Genomic DNA, 11745 nt, shown 5'->3' on the forward strand with positions numbered 1-11745 from the left:
AAAAAAAAAAAAAAAAAAGAAAGAGGGTTCCCTAGCTGTGGCTTTTACTGGACACTAGTACCCTGCACCCTACCAGAAAGCCTACCTATCCACAATGCTCAGAAGAGTTGGGGTACATCTAGTAGCCGCTGAGTCTTCTGGGGCAGGAGCAGGATACACCAATGCCCAGACCAGGGATGAGCTGCCCTTGAAGTGATGACTTGGTCTGATCAACCCATCTGTCTGCTAGTCTACCTGTGAGTGAGATGATCCATCCATCCATCCATCCAAAATGATCGATTCATCTATCTACCCACTTGCCCACCTACCCATTCACCCATTCACCGTACCCATCACTCATTCATCCATTCGTTCGCCCACCTGTCTGCCCATCCACCCAGAAGTTAATTTATCCAGTCACCCACCTATCCATTCCTTCACCATTCATCTTCTCCATATACCCACCCATCTAAATATACATCCATATGTCCATCCATCCACCCATCCATCCATCCCCTTATGTATCTGTCTAGCACTCCACCCCTCCCCCACAACTACACCAAATTCTTGGCCCCCACTCTGGGCTTGCCACTACACTAGACCGAGAGATGGTATAGCACGTCCTCTGCTCCCAGGGAGCTCAGTCTGGCCTATGCTCACAGGGCCTACAGCTTGAGGAGAAAGGACAGAGTCCGTGAGACAGCTGGGTGCTCAGTAAAGGATGGGGGTACAGATGCTCGGAAGGGCTCCTGGGGCTCGGGGTGGCGGCTGAGCAGGAATGAGCTGATTTGCAGGGTTCTCCAGGTAGATGTGCCAGTGACTTTTGAGCAGGGCACAGAGAGGGAGCACTGATTCTCCCAGTGCCAAGAAGCTGAAAAGGGGCAATGGCAGCTGAGCTAGAGGCCTGGGGAGAGGGGCAGCGAGTGAACGGGGTGGGGGGGGCTGTGTCAGAGAGGTGAGGCTGGGAGGCCCCCGGGGGAGCCACAGCCCCACCAGCCCGAGGTCTGCACGGCCGACACATCCGTCATTCTCAGCGTACGCAGACATGCTCGCCCTTCTCTCCTGATTAGGTTAGGGATGCCTGAGAATCAACAGTCTCCGGCCAGCGTGCCGCCTCTGGGGCAGCTGTGGTGCAGACCGACGTCAGCTCTGAGCTGTGTCTGGCTGGAGGTGCAGGAGGAGGGGATGGAGGACACAGGGGGATCAAGGTGGCCCAGGGAGCATCTGGGCAGGCTGCTCACTCACAAACACACCGCCGTCTGCCCCAAACACAGAGCCTCCTGCGAGTGGGCACACACATGTGTAGGGAGGGCAGGGGAGGGCGGCTGAGCGGGCGTTGATGATGAGGCCCGTTTTACAGGTGGAGTGACAAGGTCAAGGTCGTGTCGTTCCTGATGGGGGGAGAATGGGGCCTTGTAAATCTGAGCTGTGTGTGTCATGTCGTGAGGGGGCTGCTGCTGGGTGGGCCTTTGCCCAGGTGGGACCAGGGAGGGCCAAGGGAGTCATGGCACCCTGACCCGTGCTGTTACAGAGCTGGGTGCTGGGAGGAAAGTCAAACTGAGAGGTCTCAGGAGGAATGGCATGTCTAGCACGTGGAGGGGACACGGCAGTACCGCCGGGGCAGGGTCACTGCCGGCTGAGCTGGGCAGGAGAAACTGGGTCAAAGGCAGAGCTGGGAGACAGCCCCACAGAGCCCACGGAGGAGGGAAAGGGAGGAGGCAGGCAGGCGTCTGGTTTCCATTCTGCCACCGGGAGCAGAGGCACGTAATTGGCGTTCAGGAGGGCTGCGTGGGCTGGGTTCAATCTGCAACGAGTCTTCTTCAATTTCCTCTCCTCAGACCCCGCGCGGGCCTCGAGACTGCTCTACTTGATGCTAATGGGAGGACACACATCCCTCATTCTCCAGGAAGGGCCTCAGTTCCATGGGGCGGGCACCTTGGGGAGGCTCCATCTGGGCCCCTGGCCTCCAGGAGGAGGGAGGGCTGGCGGGGGTGGGGGTGAGCTCTGAGCTTTACGCGGCTGGGCCCTGGGACCAGAGGCCCGTGCTAGCAGCCTGAGCTTCCTGCTAAGCTTGCTTGTGCTGGAGCCCCGGCCCTCCCCTCCCTGTCATTGAGACACTGAGGCCAATGGCCACTGCTGCCACAAGCTGACCACCTGTCACGTGCCAGGGCTGGGCCCCATGTGTTCCCCACAGTATCCTAACGGCAACCTAGGAGGCATGTCCCATTGGACATGTGGGGAAACCAAAGCTCAGAGGAAGGCACAACTAGCCTGAGAGTCCCACCACCGTGGGTACACAGAAGAATGAGGATTTGGGTCCAGGTCTGTCTGATGCCAAAGCCCACACCCTCCCTCCCCAGCACCTGCTCCTTCCTGCGAGAGGCTGAGCCCTGTGGCTGGGTGCATCACTCCTGGCTACCGCTGGGGGCGCCTCTGGGAAGGGGTCCTCATCTCCCAGCAATCCAGGGGGAGGTACTCCTGGGCTTGCCTCTTGAGTGGCACATGGCGTGATGAACATCCATAGGCTGGGGGACTGGTCACTCTCTGGGATGAGGTCTTCAGAGCACCAGCAGGGCTGCATTGGGGGCTGTGTAACTTCACGATACTCCCTGCCCCTCTCTGTGCCTGTTTCCTTTCCTGTACAATGGTCTAATTTCCTAGGACCTTTTCTTTTCTTGGGGCCTTTTTTAAGACAGCTGGAGCAGAGGAGCAGGAAGCTCAGGTCTGGGAAGGAAGGCGATGAGAGGGGCATCACAGTCCAGAGCGTACAAACAGAGCCCAGAGAGGGAACCACACTGGCCCACAGTCATATAGCTGGGGAGGGAGGGCGACGCTTGTGCTGGAACCCAGGAGTGTGATTCCAGCATCAGGCTGGTCTGTGCCTGCATGCCAGCAGTGGCCTCACTAGGCGGGTGGTCAGGGAGCCCAGGCAACTCACCACGCTCACCGTCACCCCCACCTAGCACTCCAGCTGCCATGGGGCTGCACTCAGGCCTGCACCACCCACCTGCTTGATGCACTGCAGTCGGTCATTGGTCTGCTGGATGTGCCTGTCCATAGAATTCATTCTGGCCGTTTCGCTGGGCTCTACCCGAGAGCCATGAACGTTGGCCAGCCTGTGAAGAGAGAGGAGAGGGCGTCACAGGGTGCACCAGGCCTGCCAGCTTCGCACCAGCCTCCCAGCTGTCCTCCCAACACCGGAGGGTCTCAGGGCCCTGTGGGGCTGTGGGGAGCATGGCTGGAGCACCTGCTGGACCGGAGGCAGGAGGAGCTCCAGAGTGCTGTGTATGTGGCTCGTGTGAGCACTGGGCAGGCATGCCAGCCAGGGGACAAGGAACTGCACGCATTTCTGAAGTGGGTGCGTGTTAGGTGGTGGGGAGGGGTGGCGCATCCACCCCAACTCTGGACTCCTGGCTCAGGGCTTGGCCCACTCGATATGGCTGTGTGTGTGTGCGCACATATGCATGAGTTCGTGCATGTGCGTGGACCTTCCCACGTGATGACCTTCACTGCCCGTGTAAAGATCTGTCACAGATGCCACCTGCCCTCCCATTCCACAAGCCTTACACTTTACAAGCCACTCACTTTTTTCCCACTTTGCAAGCTACTCACAACTCCGTTTTTCCAATTTGCCCTCCTGGATAAGGATAATTAGTATGCGCCACATCCGTTTTCCAGATAAGGAAACCGAGGCTAAGAGAGAGGCAGGGAGCATCCCAGGTGGCACAGTGAGCCAGTGTCAGGGCCCATACCAGGAACCAGGACTTCCCACTCCCTGCTCAAGGCTATTTCCACTGCACAGGGCTGAGCAGTGGTGTTCATGGTTGTGCTGGGCTCACCCTTCCTGAGTGGGGGTTGTCTGGGAGCATTAACTTGAGTGACCAGCCAGGCTTGGTGGCTCAGTCTGTAATCCCAGCACTTTGGGAGGCTGAAGGGAGAGGAGTGTCTGAGCCCATGGGTTCAAGACCCACCTGGGCAACTTGACGAGAGCTCGTCTTTACAATAAAACAAATAAACAAACAAACACGAGTGACCTTTTACTCTGGATGGCAGGGCTAAGTGGAGGAGGCCCCTTCAGCTCCAGAAGCCCCAATCCCCCACCCCGGGAGGTCACAGAGCTAGAGGTGGAGAAGAGAGAGGAGAGACCAAACAGTTCTAGTCCACCCCTGCTCAGGGATCCAGGTTCTTGGCCAAAGTGAGCATCTGCCCGCTGCCAGCAGTCTGTCCTTCCGCACAGGGGGCAGACCCCGGGGGCTGGAGAGGAGGCCTGGGGCCCCGGTTTCTCTGCTATACTGCCACACTGTGCCCCCCAGACCCCTCACCTCCAGCAGGCCACCAAAGGTCCCACTGACCCTAGACTTTTCATGTGCTGGGCACTTGCCTTCCCTCCTTCTCTCTTCATGCCCACTCTGTAAGGCTAGGTTTAGCTCCACTTCACAGATGAGAAAATGGAGGCCCCAGATCTGTCGAGTCCCCGGGCTGGTGGAGTGTGGCCTGTATCTGCACGGTTGTCTGTCTGGTCTGGCTCTTTGCCTCCAGCATATTCAATACCCTTGTGGGGGGAGTCAGCGCCACTGCTGGGCCCCAGCTTGGGAAGAAAGTCCTATTCCTTCCCCGAGCTCTTTCCACATACCCTTTACGGCAGTTTGTACTATTCCACGAGTGTCTGTAAAGGTCATTCATTTGCAGGGTTCAAAACGCTGAAAGTCCACAGGGTATCCTGGTCCCATCCCCAGTCCTTCCGAGGAGAACCAGTGCTATCAGTCCCCCTTTCAGAGAGGCTCATCTTCTAGAAGCAAATGTCTACGTGTACTATCCAGTATGTTTTCTTAAAAAAAACCAACAACAAAACCCCAACATAAAATGGTTGGGCGTGGTGACTCATGCCTGTAATCCCAGCACTTTGGGAGGCTGAGGTGAGAGGACTGCCTGAGCCCAGGGGTTTGAGATCAGCCTAGGCAACTTGGTGAGACCTTGTCTCTACAATAATTAAAAAAAAGTTAGCCGGGTGTGGTGGTGAGTGCCCGAAGTTCCAGCTACTTGGAAAGCTGAGGCAGAAGGCTCACCAGAGCCCAGCAGGTCGAGGCTGCGGTGGCTGTGAGCATGCCACTGCACTCCAGCCTGGAGAACAGAGTGAGACCCTGACTCAAAAAAACAAAACAAAACAAAAGATAACATTCTATACACAGTATCTGGACCTTGTTTCCCCCCCCTTAGTAATACATCCCAAAATTCTTTCCAAACCAAGACAGAAAGAGCTTTTTCACTGTGTAAGACTGCACAGTTTTCCGAGGCACAGAGGACACATTTACCCAACTAACAGCTGAGTAGCCCTCACTGCCAGGGGCTGTTCTCAGACCCTGGGGCCCCAGACAAGGCCCTTCTGCTCAGGGAGCTCACACTCCAGCCTGGAATGACGGTGCCTGAAGTGTTTCCAAAATGTTATCAGGGCAAACAGTGTTGCAGCAATGACCGTTTACCCGGGCACACCATGCCTGTGTGAATGCATCCAGGGAACAGGCTCTCAGAAGCGGAGCTGTGGGTCGTGTGGGTCTTCGTACTTTGGATGAGTGCTTTCTGGAGCTTTCCAGCAAGGAGGCAAGAGTAGGGGCTGTGCCCATCTTTATTCCCTCCACCCTCCTCCTGCCACCATGCCTCCCTCCGTCCCATTTGCCATCCATCACTTATCCATCTAATGCCTGCCCGTCTACCCATCCACCCTCCCTGTCCGTCCAAACATCCCGTCTCTCTGTTCATCCACACACGCTTCCACTAGCGCAGGAAATACTTTCTAATAACTAGACTGTGCTGGGTCATAGGCCAGATCGATGGGGTGGGCGGAGATGAAAATGAAATAATTTACTTGCATTCAAGGAACTTTTAGTCCAAGCCTAGATTTTCTCCAGGTTACCTATTAGGTGACTATGTGTTGGGCTCCTCCTGTGAGTCAGGTGCGGGGCCAGGCAGGGCACAGACAGTGGTATTATGTTCCCACTTTACAGATGAGGAAACTGAGGCCTGGAGGTTATAGCAGCTGGCTGGGTTGGAGCCAGCTCCAGAATCCTGGCTTTCCCATTACAACCTACACTTTTTTTTTTCGAGTCGGAGTCTCACTCTGTCGCCCAGACTGGAGGGCAGTGGCCGCTCCCAGCCACTGCAGCCTCGACCTACTGGGCTCCGGCGATCCTTCTGCCTCAGCCTGCCGAGTAGCCGGGATTACAGGCGTGCGCCACCACGCCCGGCTGATTTTTTATTTATTGTAGAGATGAGGTCTCGCCAAGTTGCCCTGGCAGGTCTTGAACCCGCGGGCTCAGGCAATCCACTCACCTCAGCCTCCCAAGGCGTGGGATTACAGGCTGAGCCACACTTTTAAACAGGTATGTGGAAGGGGCCGGGGGCACAGGTGTATGGGGGACGGGGGAGGACATGGTGAGGGGAATTATGGACAAACCACGGTGGGGAAGTAGGGTCACAGGAGGGGCCCTCAGCAGAAGCAAGCCAGTGCCACCTTCACTAAGATGTGCCAGGCCCCATCTGAGCCGAAGTGCTCTGGTGGTCTTCCAGGCACGTGACACACAGGGCTGCAGAGGCCCGGGTCCGGTGCGGGGCATGGGTGTATGCTGGCTGCCGGGGTTCCTTGGATAGCACAGCTTCCACAGCCAGCTGGGACACAGCCTCCACAGTCAGGCTGTGCCCAGGGATGCACCCGGCAAAGGCCTGGGTGGGCTCAGCTCCTGGTTGGAGGAGTCGGAAGGGAAGTGCAAAGAGGCGCCCAAGCCTCCACTCTGTCCGCAGGCCACAGCCAGCTAGGACAAAGGGCCTGTGGTGGCCCAAGGAGACAGCAGAGGGCGCTGTTGACAAGCCAAAGTGTCCAGAGGGCCAGAAATGGACACCGGAGGTTCCGGGTGTTCTGGGGGGTGCCCTCCTCTTCTGCACTCCAGTAAGTACTCGGGTGTCCCTGACTGGGTTGGGGGACTTCTAGCAGGTTTTTCTGATTTCTAGGCCTTGGTGTCTCTACTTGTGGAAAGAGCAGCATGGCACAGAGGGGGCCTGAGGCGGTCTCTAAAGAGAAGCTTTGCCTAGGATGGGCATGGCATTTTGTCCTGGGTCAGAGACCCAGTGGGCCTTAATAAGCACTTGTTGAGTGACTGAAAGATCGTTTCTGGATCCTGGGGGTACTCAGCCCACCCAGGGAAGCCACAAGCAGGCACCAGGAGCCCAGATCCACCAGGCCAGCCTTGGGGCTCAGAGGCTGTTCTGTTCTATAAAGCCACAACAGCTGGTTTCATTTTGAGGAACCCGTGACCCATAGGTGGTTTGCTCAAGGTTACCCGGAACTGGGCAGGGTCCAGAATGTGGGGGGCTTTTCTCCCAGGCCGGGACACCCGCAAGACCCAAAGATGGGGAGGCAGCTGGCAGGAGGGACATCACACATTTCTTAATCAATAACAGAACGAAAGGCCAACTCACGAAGGAGGTGCCTAGAGGCGAGGGGGCATTTTTAAACTGCTGAGGCCAATGGTGGGACCCTGAAGTTAACTAACACCAGGAACAGATGAGACTGGAGACTTGAGTCCTCACAGAAAAGTGTCCCAGGCACGAAGACACAAGGGAAGCTGGGTGAGGCACGCGAGAGACAGCTTGCTGAGGGACAGGCTGGGACCTTCCGTTTTCTCTGTATCTGCTATGTTGAGGCACCAGGCCAGGTCCTGTGCGGTGCTAAGCTTCTTAAGCCTCAGAGAGGTGAAGTAACTTGCCCAAGGCCACACAGCCCGGAAGCTGCCGGGCTGAGATTCAAACACTCTGCCTTTCTGTTACTGTGCTGTTCTTTTTACTCCTCTGGACTGGAGGTCAGAGCCTCCTGGCAGTCCCCACATCAGGCTGTGACCAGACCCAAAGAGATGTCCTCCTTGTTCCATCCAACCTGCCCAAACCCAGTCCCTCGCTTCCAAGGCCGTCATCCCAGCAGCACTGGTCTCACCGCACACGGGCCGGCGCTGGGAGGTGGCGAGCAACCGGCGGCCGGCAGAGGTCGCCCTTCGCCGCGGGAGCGCCACTCTGCTGGGCCGCGGCCCCCGCCGGCGGGCGCCTGGGCTCCTTTAAGCCCTTACAAGTCGCTACAAATCCTCCGTGGCTGCAGCTCCAGGGCCCGGCAGGGTCTGGGCTCCCCCACAACAGATCACTGTCCGCCTGGCCCCACATGCACCCACGGCCTCAGTCCTTCCTGCTGCCCCTGAATGGAAGGTGGGCTAGAGCAGGAGACCCCCACCCGGCTCAGGGCCCCTGCCGTCTCTCCTGGTCTGAGCACCTCCAAGACTTTGGATGCAAAACTAGGCAACCCGGGGACTTGGAGGAGAACCCCGCTCTGTCACCCTCCTGCTGTGTGACCAGGGCAAGAAGCTGGGCCTCAGTTTCCCCAGTCTTTGGCAGCCTGTCCAACGCCAACATCTTAGGGTCTCCTGTGAGGAGCTCTGGCTGCTTGGAAAACTCCATCTCTACAAGAAGAGAGCGCCAGCCTGTGACCCTGCAAAGCTGTCCCAGGGCACCCCGTGGGGAGGCGGCGGGCCCTGCGGCTCCCGGTGGTGGCCATTCTTTCCAAGGCTGCACCTCTGCCCCTTCCATAGCCTCGTGCTTTCCTTGCACCTTATGGTTGGCTGCACACAGCGGCGCAAATGGAATCTTTTGGATAGGGACATCGGGTCAGCCCGGTGTTCCCAATTCCCAGGGAGCCCTGCAGGGCCATGCTTCCATAAACACCCTCACCACCTAGCGAAGCTGGGCGGAGTTCACCCCACACAGAGGAAGTGCTCAGAGGACAGAGTGTCAGAGCTGGAAGGGCTTGGAGAAGGTGCCAGGTGGAGAGAGGAAGAGGACGCCGGGGCTGGAGACCAAGTAGGGTCAGAGACCCCCTGGTTGTCCTAAGGTCTTGGGACTGCCAAGGCAGCAGGGAGAGAAGCATCTCTTTGGGTCTGCAAGTTGGGGTGCGGCAAATGGCGCTCAGGGGGCTCCTACCTGGATGCAGGGATGGGGGCTCTTAGCTGCCCCCTGAAAGTGTGGGAGCTCTGCAGGCAGGTCCCTAGGGTGGGGGCCAACCCGACAGTCAGCTGTGTGGAGGCACACAAGCGTTTAGCTCCTACCCTCAAAGTCTGGTTGGTTCATCGGTGCACGTAACACACACACCCAGAGAGAGGCATCTGCACAGACACGTGTGCACAGGAAACACACATACGTGCCCCTTTGGACACCTCAGAGCAGGTACGGGCACCCTAAATGGCAACACAGCTGCACTTGAGCACACACATCTCATGACAGCTTGCACAGGCAAGTGGCAGGTCCCCAGGGAGCTGTGAGCAGTGGTGTGCAGAAATGATTCAATCACCATGCACATCTGCAGCTCGGGTCCCCCGGGGCGAGCGGTGCCAGGGAGGGGCGGGCTTTACCTGCAGCCTGGGAGCCAGAGCTGTGCTCTGAGACGAGGCCAGAGCCAGCGAGCTGAGGCCTGCCCGCGGCTTCACCTGGTAGGAGAGCCAGGGGGCCCGGGGCCCTATCCGGACTGCCCCTTCACCAGCCTCACCTCTGAGAGGGACAGATGCCACAAGCCCCAGCGTCCGCCAGGGTCCTCCTTGGCCCAGCCCACCTCCCACCACTCCCAGATTCATCCTCATTTCCCACATGGGCTGCTCCCATGCCTTCAAGTCTTCGTCCTTGACTGCCTCTCAGCCTGGAATGCCTGGCCCCTTCCCTCCATCCAGGCCTGCCTCAGCTGCCATCCTCCTTCTTGGTTTCCTCCAGCAGAGCTGATCACTTCCACTCCTAACCCCTCACCATCACCATCACGACCCCCCCTCAGGGGCACTCGATCAGTGGTGTCTCTCATCAGTCCCACCCGCAGCTGGGAAGTCTTCCAGTTATGGATCCTGGAGCCTAGTCCAGGGCCCAGTCCCCAGTAGGTGCTCATGAGATGGGCGAACAGGGGTGCACAAGCATCGAGTGTATGCATGACCCAGCCCTAATCAGAGGATCTTGGGACTTGGAGACACATGGGATTCCCAGAGCAGGGTACCTGTACCACCAGTGGGACAAGGATAACTTAAGAGGTCCACAGATAGACCTTCTACGTTTCCATAGTGAAGTTGCTGGATGAGGACAATGATTGTGCTGAGTTCATGAGTATCATTATTTAGTTGAATCAGGCCGCCATGGCAGATCTAGGTGGATTAAGGAACGAAAGTGGCCAAGGTCAAGGAAGCACTGGTGTAGACCTTGTCCTCCCCATCCTAAGGGAAGGGGTAGAAGCTCAGAGGGGTGCAGGGGTTGCCTGTGGTCACCCCCCGCACCAGGCCTGGGCAGAGGAAGAGGGTGGTGGTGAAGTGAAGACAGTGGGAGGAGGGTGACTTTGTGCTGCAACCCAAGGAGGTCAAGAGGAAGGGCAGAGGAGAGGAGAAGGGGACAGGGCGAAAGAGGCAGCTTTGGGCAGCGGTTTCCAATGCAAGCAGGGCACTGGAGCAGGCCCTTGGGCCAGTGTGAATCCTTGCACAGGGCGGGGACCCAGGGGAGGGGTGGTTCTGAGAGCCAGACCTCCCTGGCAGTGAGGTTGTGGGAGGCCACTTCACCTTCGGAGCCTGTGTCCTCATGTCCTCACCTCTCCCTGCCTCACGGCACCAAGGAGCTGAGCAAAGGAAGGCACTTTGGAGACAGTGCCCCAAAAGAGCAATTCTGCATTTGGACCACAGCTCTTCCATAGCCAGCCCTCCTTCCTCAACCCAGGCAGCGCTCCTGGGCCAAGGCTTGGCAAGGCTAAAGAGCTCAGATGCTCTGGTTTGGCACTCAAGGCTTCTGGAAGGGTGGATCCACTTCTTCCCATGACCCCCACCCTAGCCCATAGGAACACCCACTATCGATGCTGGCTAAGGGGGCAATGTGTAGCCCCGGCATTTCAGAGTGGGGGCTTCAAGGAGGCCAGCCACACAGCTACGCCTGACAACCTGTCCTGGGACACAAAAGTCAATCCAAAGAGAGTGAAGGCTTACCGGGGAAAACACTCATCGATGTGGCCCTGACAAAGGTGCCAGCCCACTGTCTCGACCCACTCTGGGCTGGGATCCCAGCTGCATTCAGTGTGTCTTGTCCTTCTGGGCACATGACACCCTAGTGGGCCTAGACTATGCCCTTGAGGCCAAACTTCTGCCATCCTCTGGCCACACTCCAAATCCCTGACCTCCCTATGAACTGGCCCTGACAGCTTCTCTCCCTAAGAGGCACAGGAGGGCTGGCTTCAGTCCTGGACATGGCCCCTTGGGCTTTCTCTCGTTCCCAAGGAGGCCATGCCCCTATTTTTGGTTTCCTCAGAGTAGGAGAAAATAAACAACTATTGAACTTATATGTGCCAAACATTAGGTTCTCTGTGTTTCTCACTTAAGCCTCACAACTCTAGTAAAGGTTCCAATTATGATTACTGTACTACAGATGAAGAAACGGAGGCTCAGAGAGGTCCAAGGACTTGCTCGAGGTCTCACTACTGAGAAGTGGCAGGGGGCAGTGCCAGGATTCCAACCTGGGTCTGGTTACAAAGCTCATGTTTTTCTGTACCACATGCTCCACAGGAATGTTGCAGGCCTTTCTCCACTAGACACTGCCTTCCTGGCCCCAACTTCCCTGAGTATGAGGAGGGTGACCTGCATTGCTGTGGAGTGCTGAGGATGGTGCAGACATGGGAAGCCACAGGCCTGTCTGGGACTGGGCCCAGGCCACAAGCCTCTCTCAGGA

At 57.5% G+C, this 11745-nt stretch overlaps 1 protein-coding gene across 1 annotated transcript in view; it reads right to left on the reverse strand.

The window, feature by feature from the left end:
- The window catches only part of LOC103250906 (zinc finger MIZ domain-containing protein 1-like), a 76178-nt gene that overhangs the window by 10749 nt on the left and 53684 nt on the right, over positions 1 to 11745 (reverse strand). The window contains exon 3 of the mRNA XM_021708267.1: positions 2987 to 3095. Coding sequence (XP_021563942.1) covers positions 2987 to 3046 — 60 coding nt within the window. The 5' untranslated portion in view covers positions 3047 to 3095. The remainder of the gene's footprint in view (positions 1 to 2986; positions 3096 to 11745) is intronic.

Source organism: Carlito syrichta, unplaced genomic scaffold (assembly GCF_000164805.1).
Source record: "Carlito syrichta isolate Samal-C Ts95f unplaced genomic scaffold, Tarsius_syrichta-2.0.1 Scaffold135680, whole genome shotgun sequence".
Classification (NCBI taxonomy): domain Eukaryota; kingdom Metazoa; phylum Chordata; class Mammalia; order Primates; family Tarsiidae; genus Carlito; species Carlito syrichta.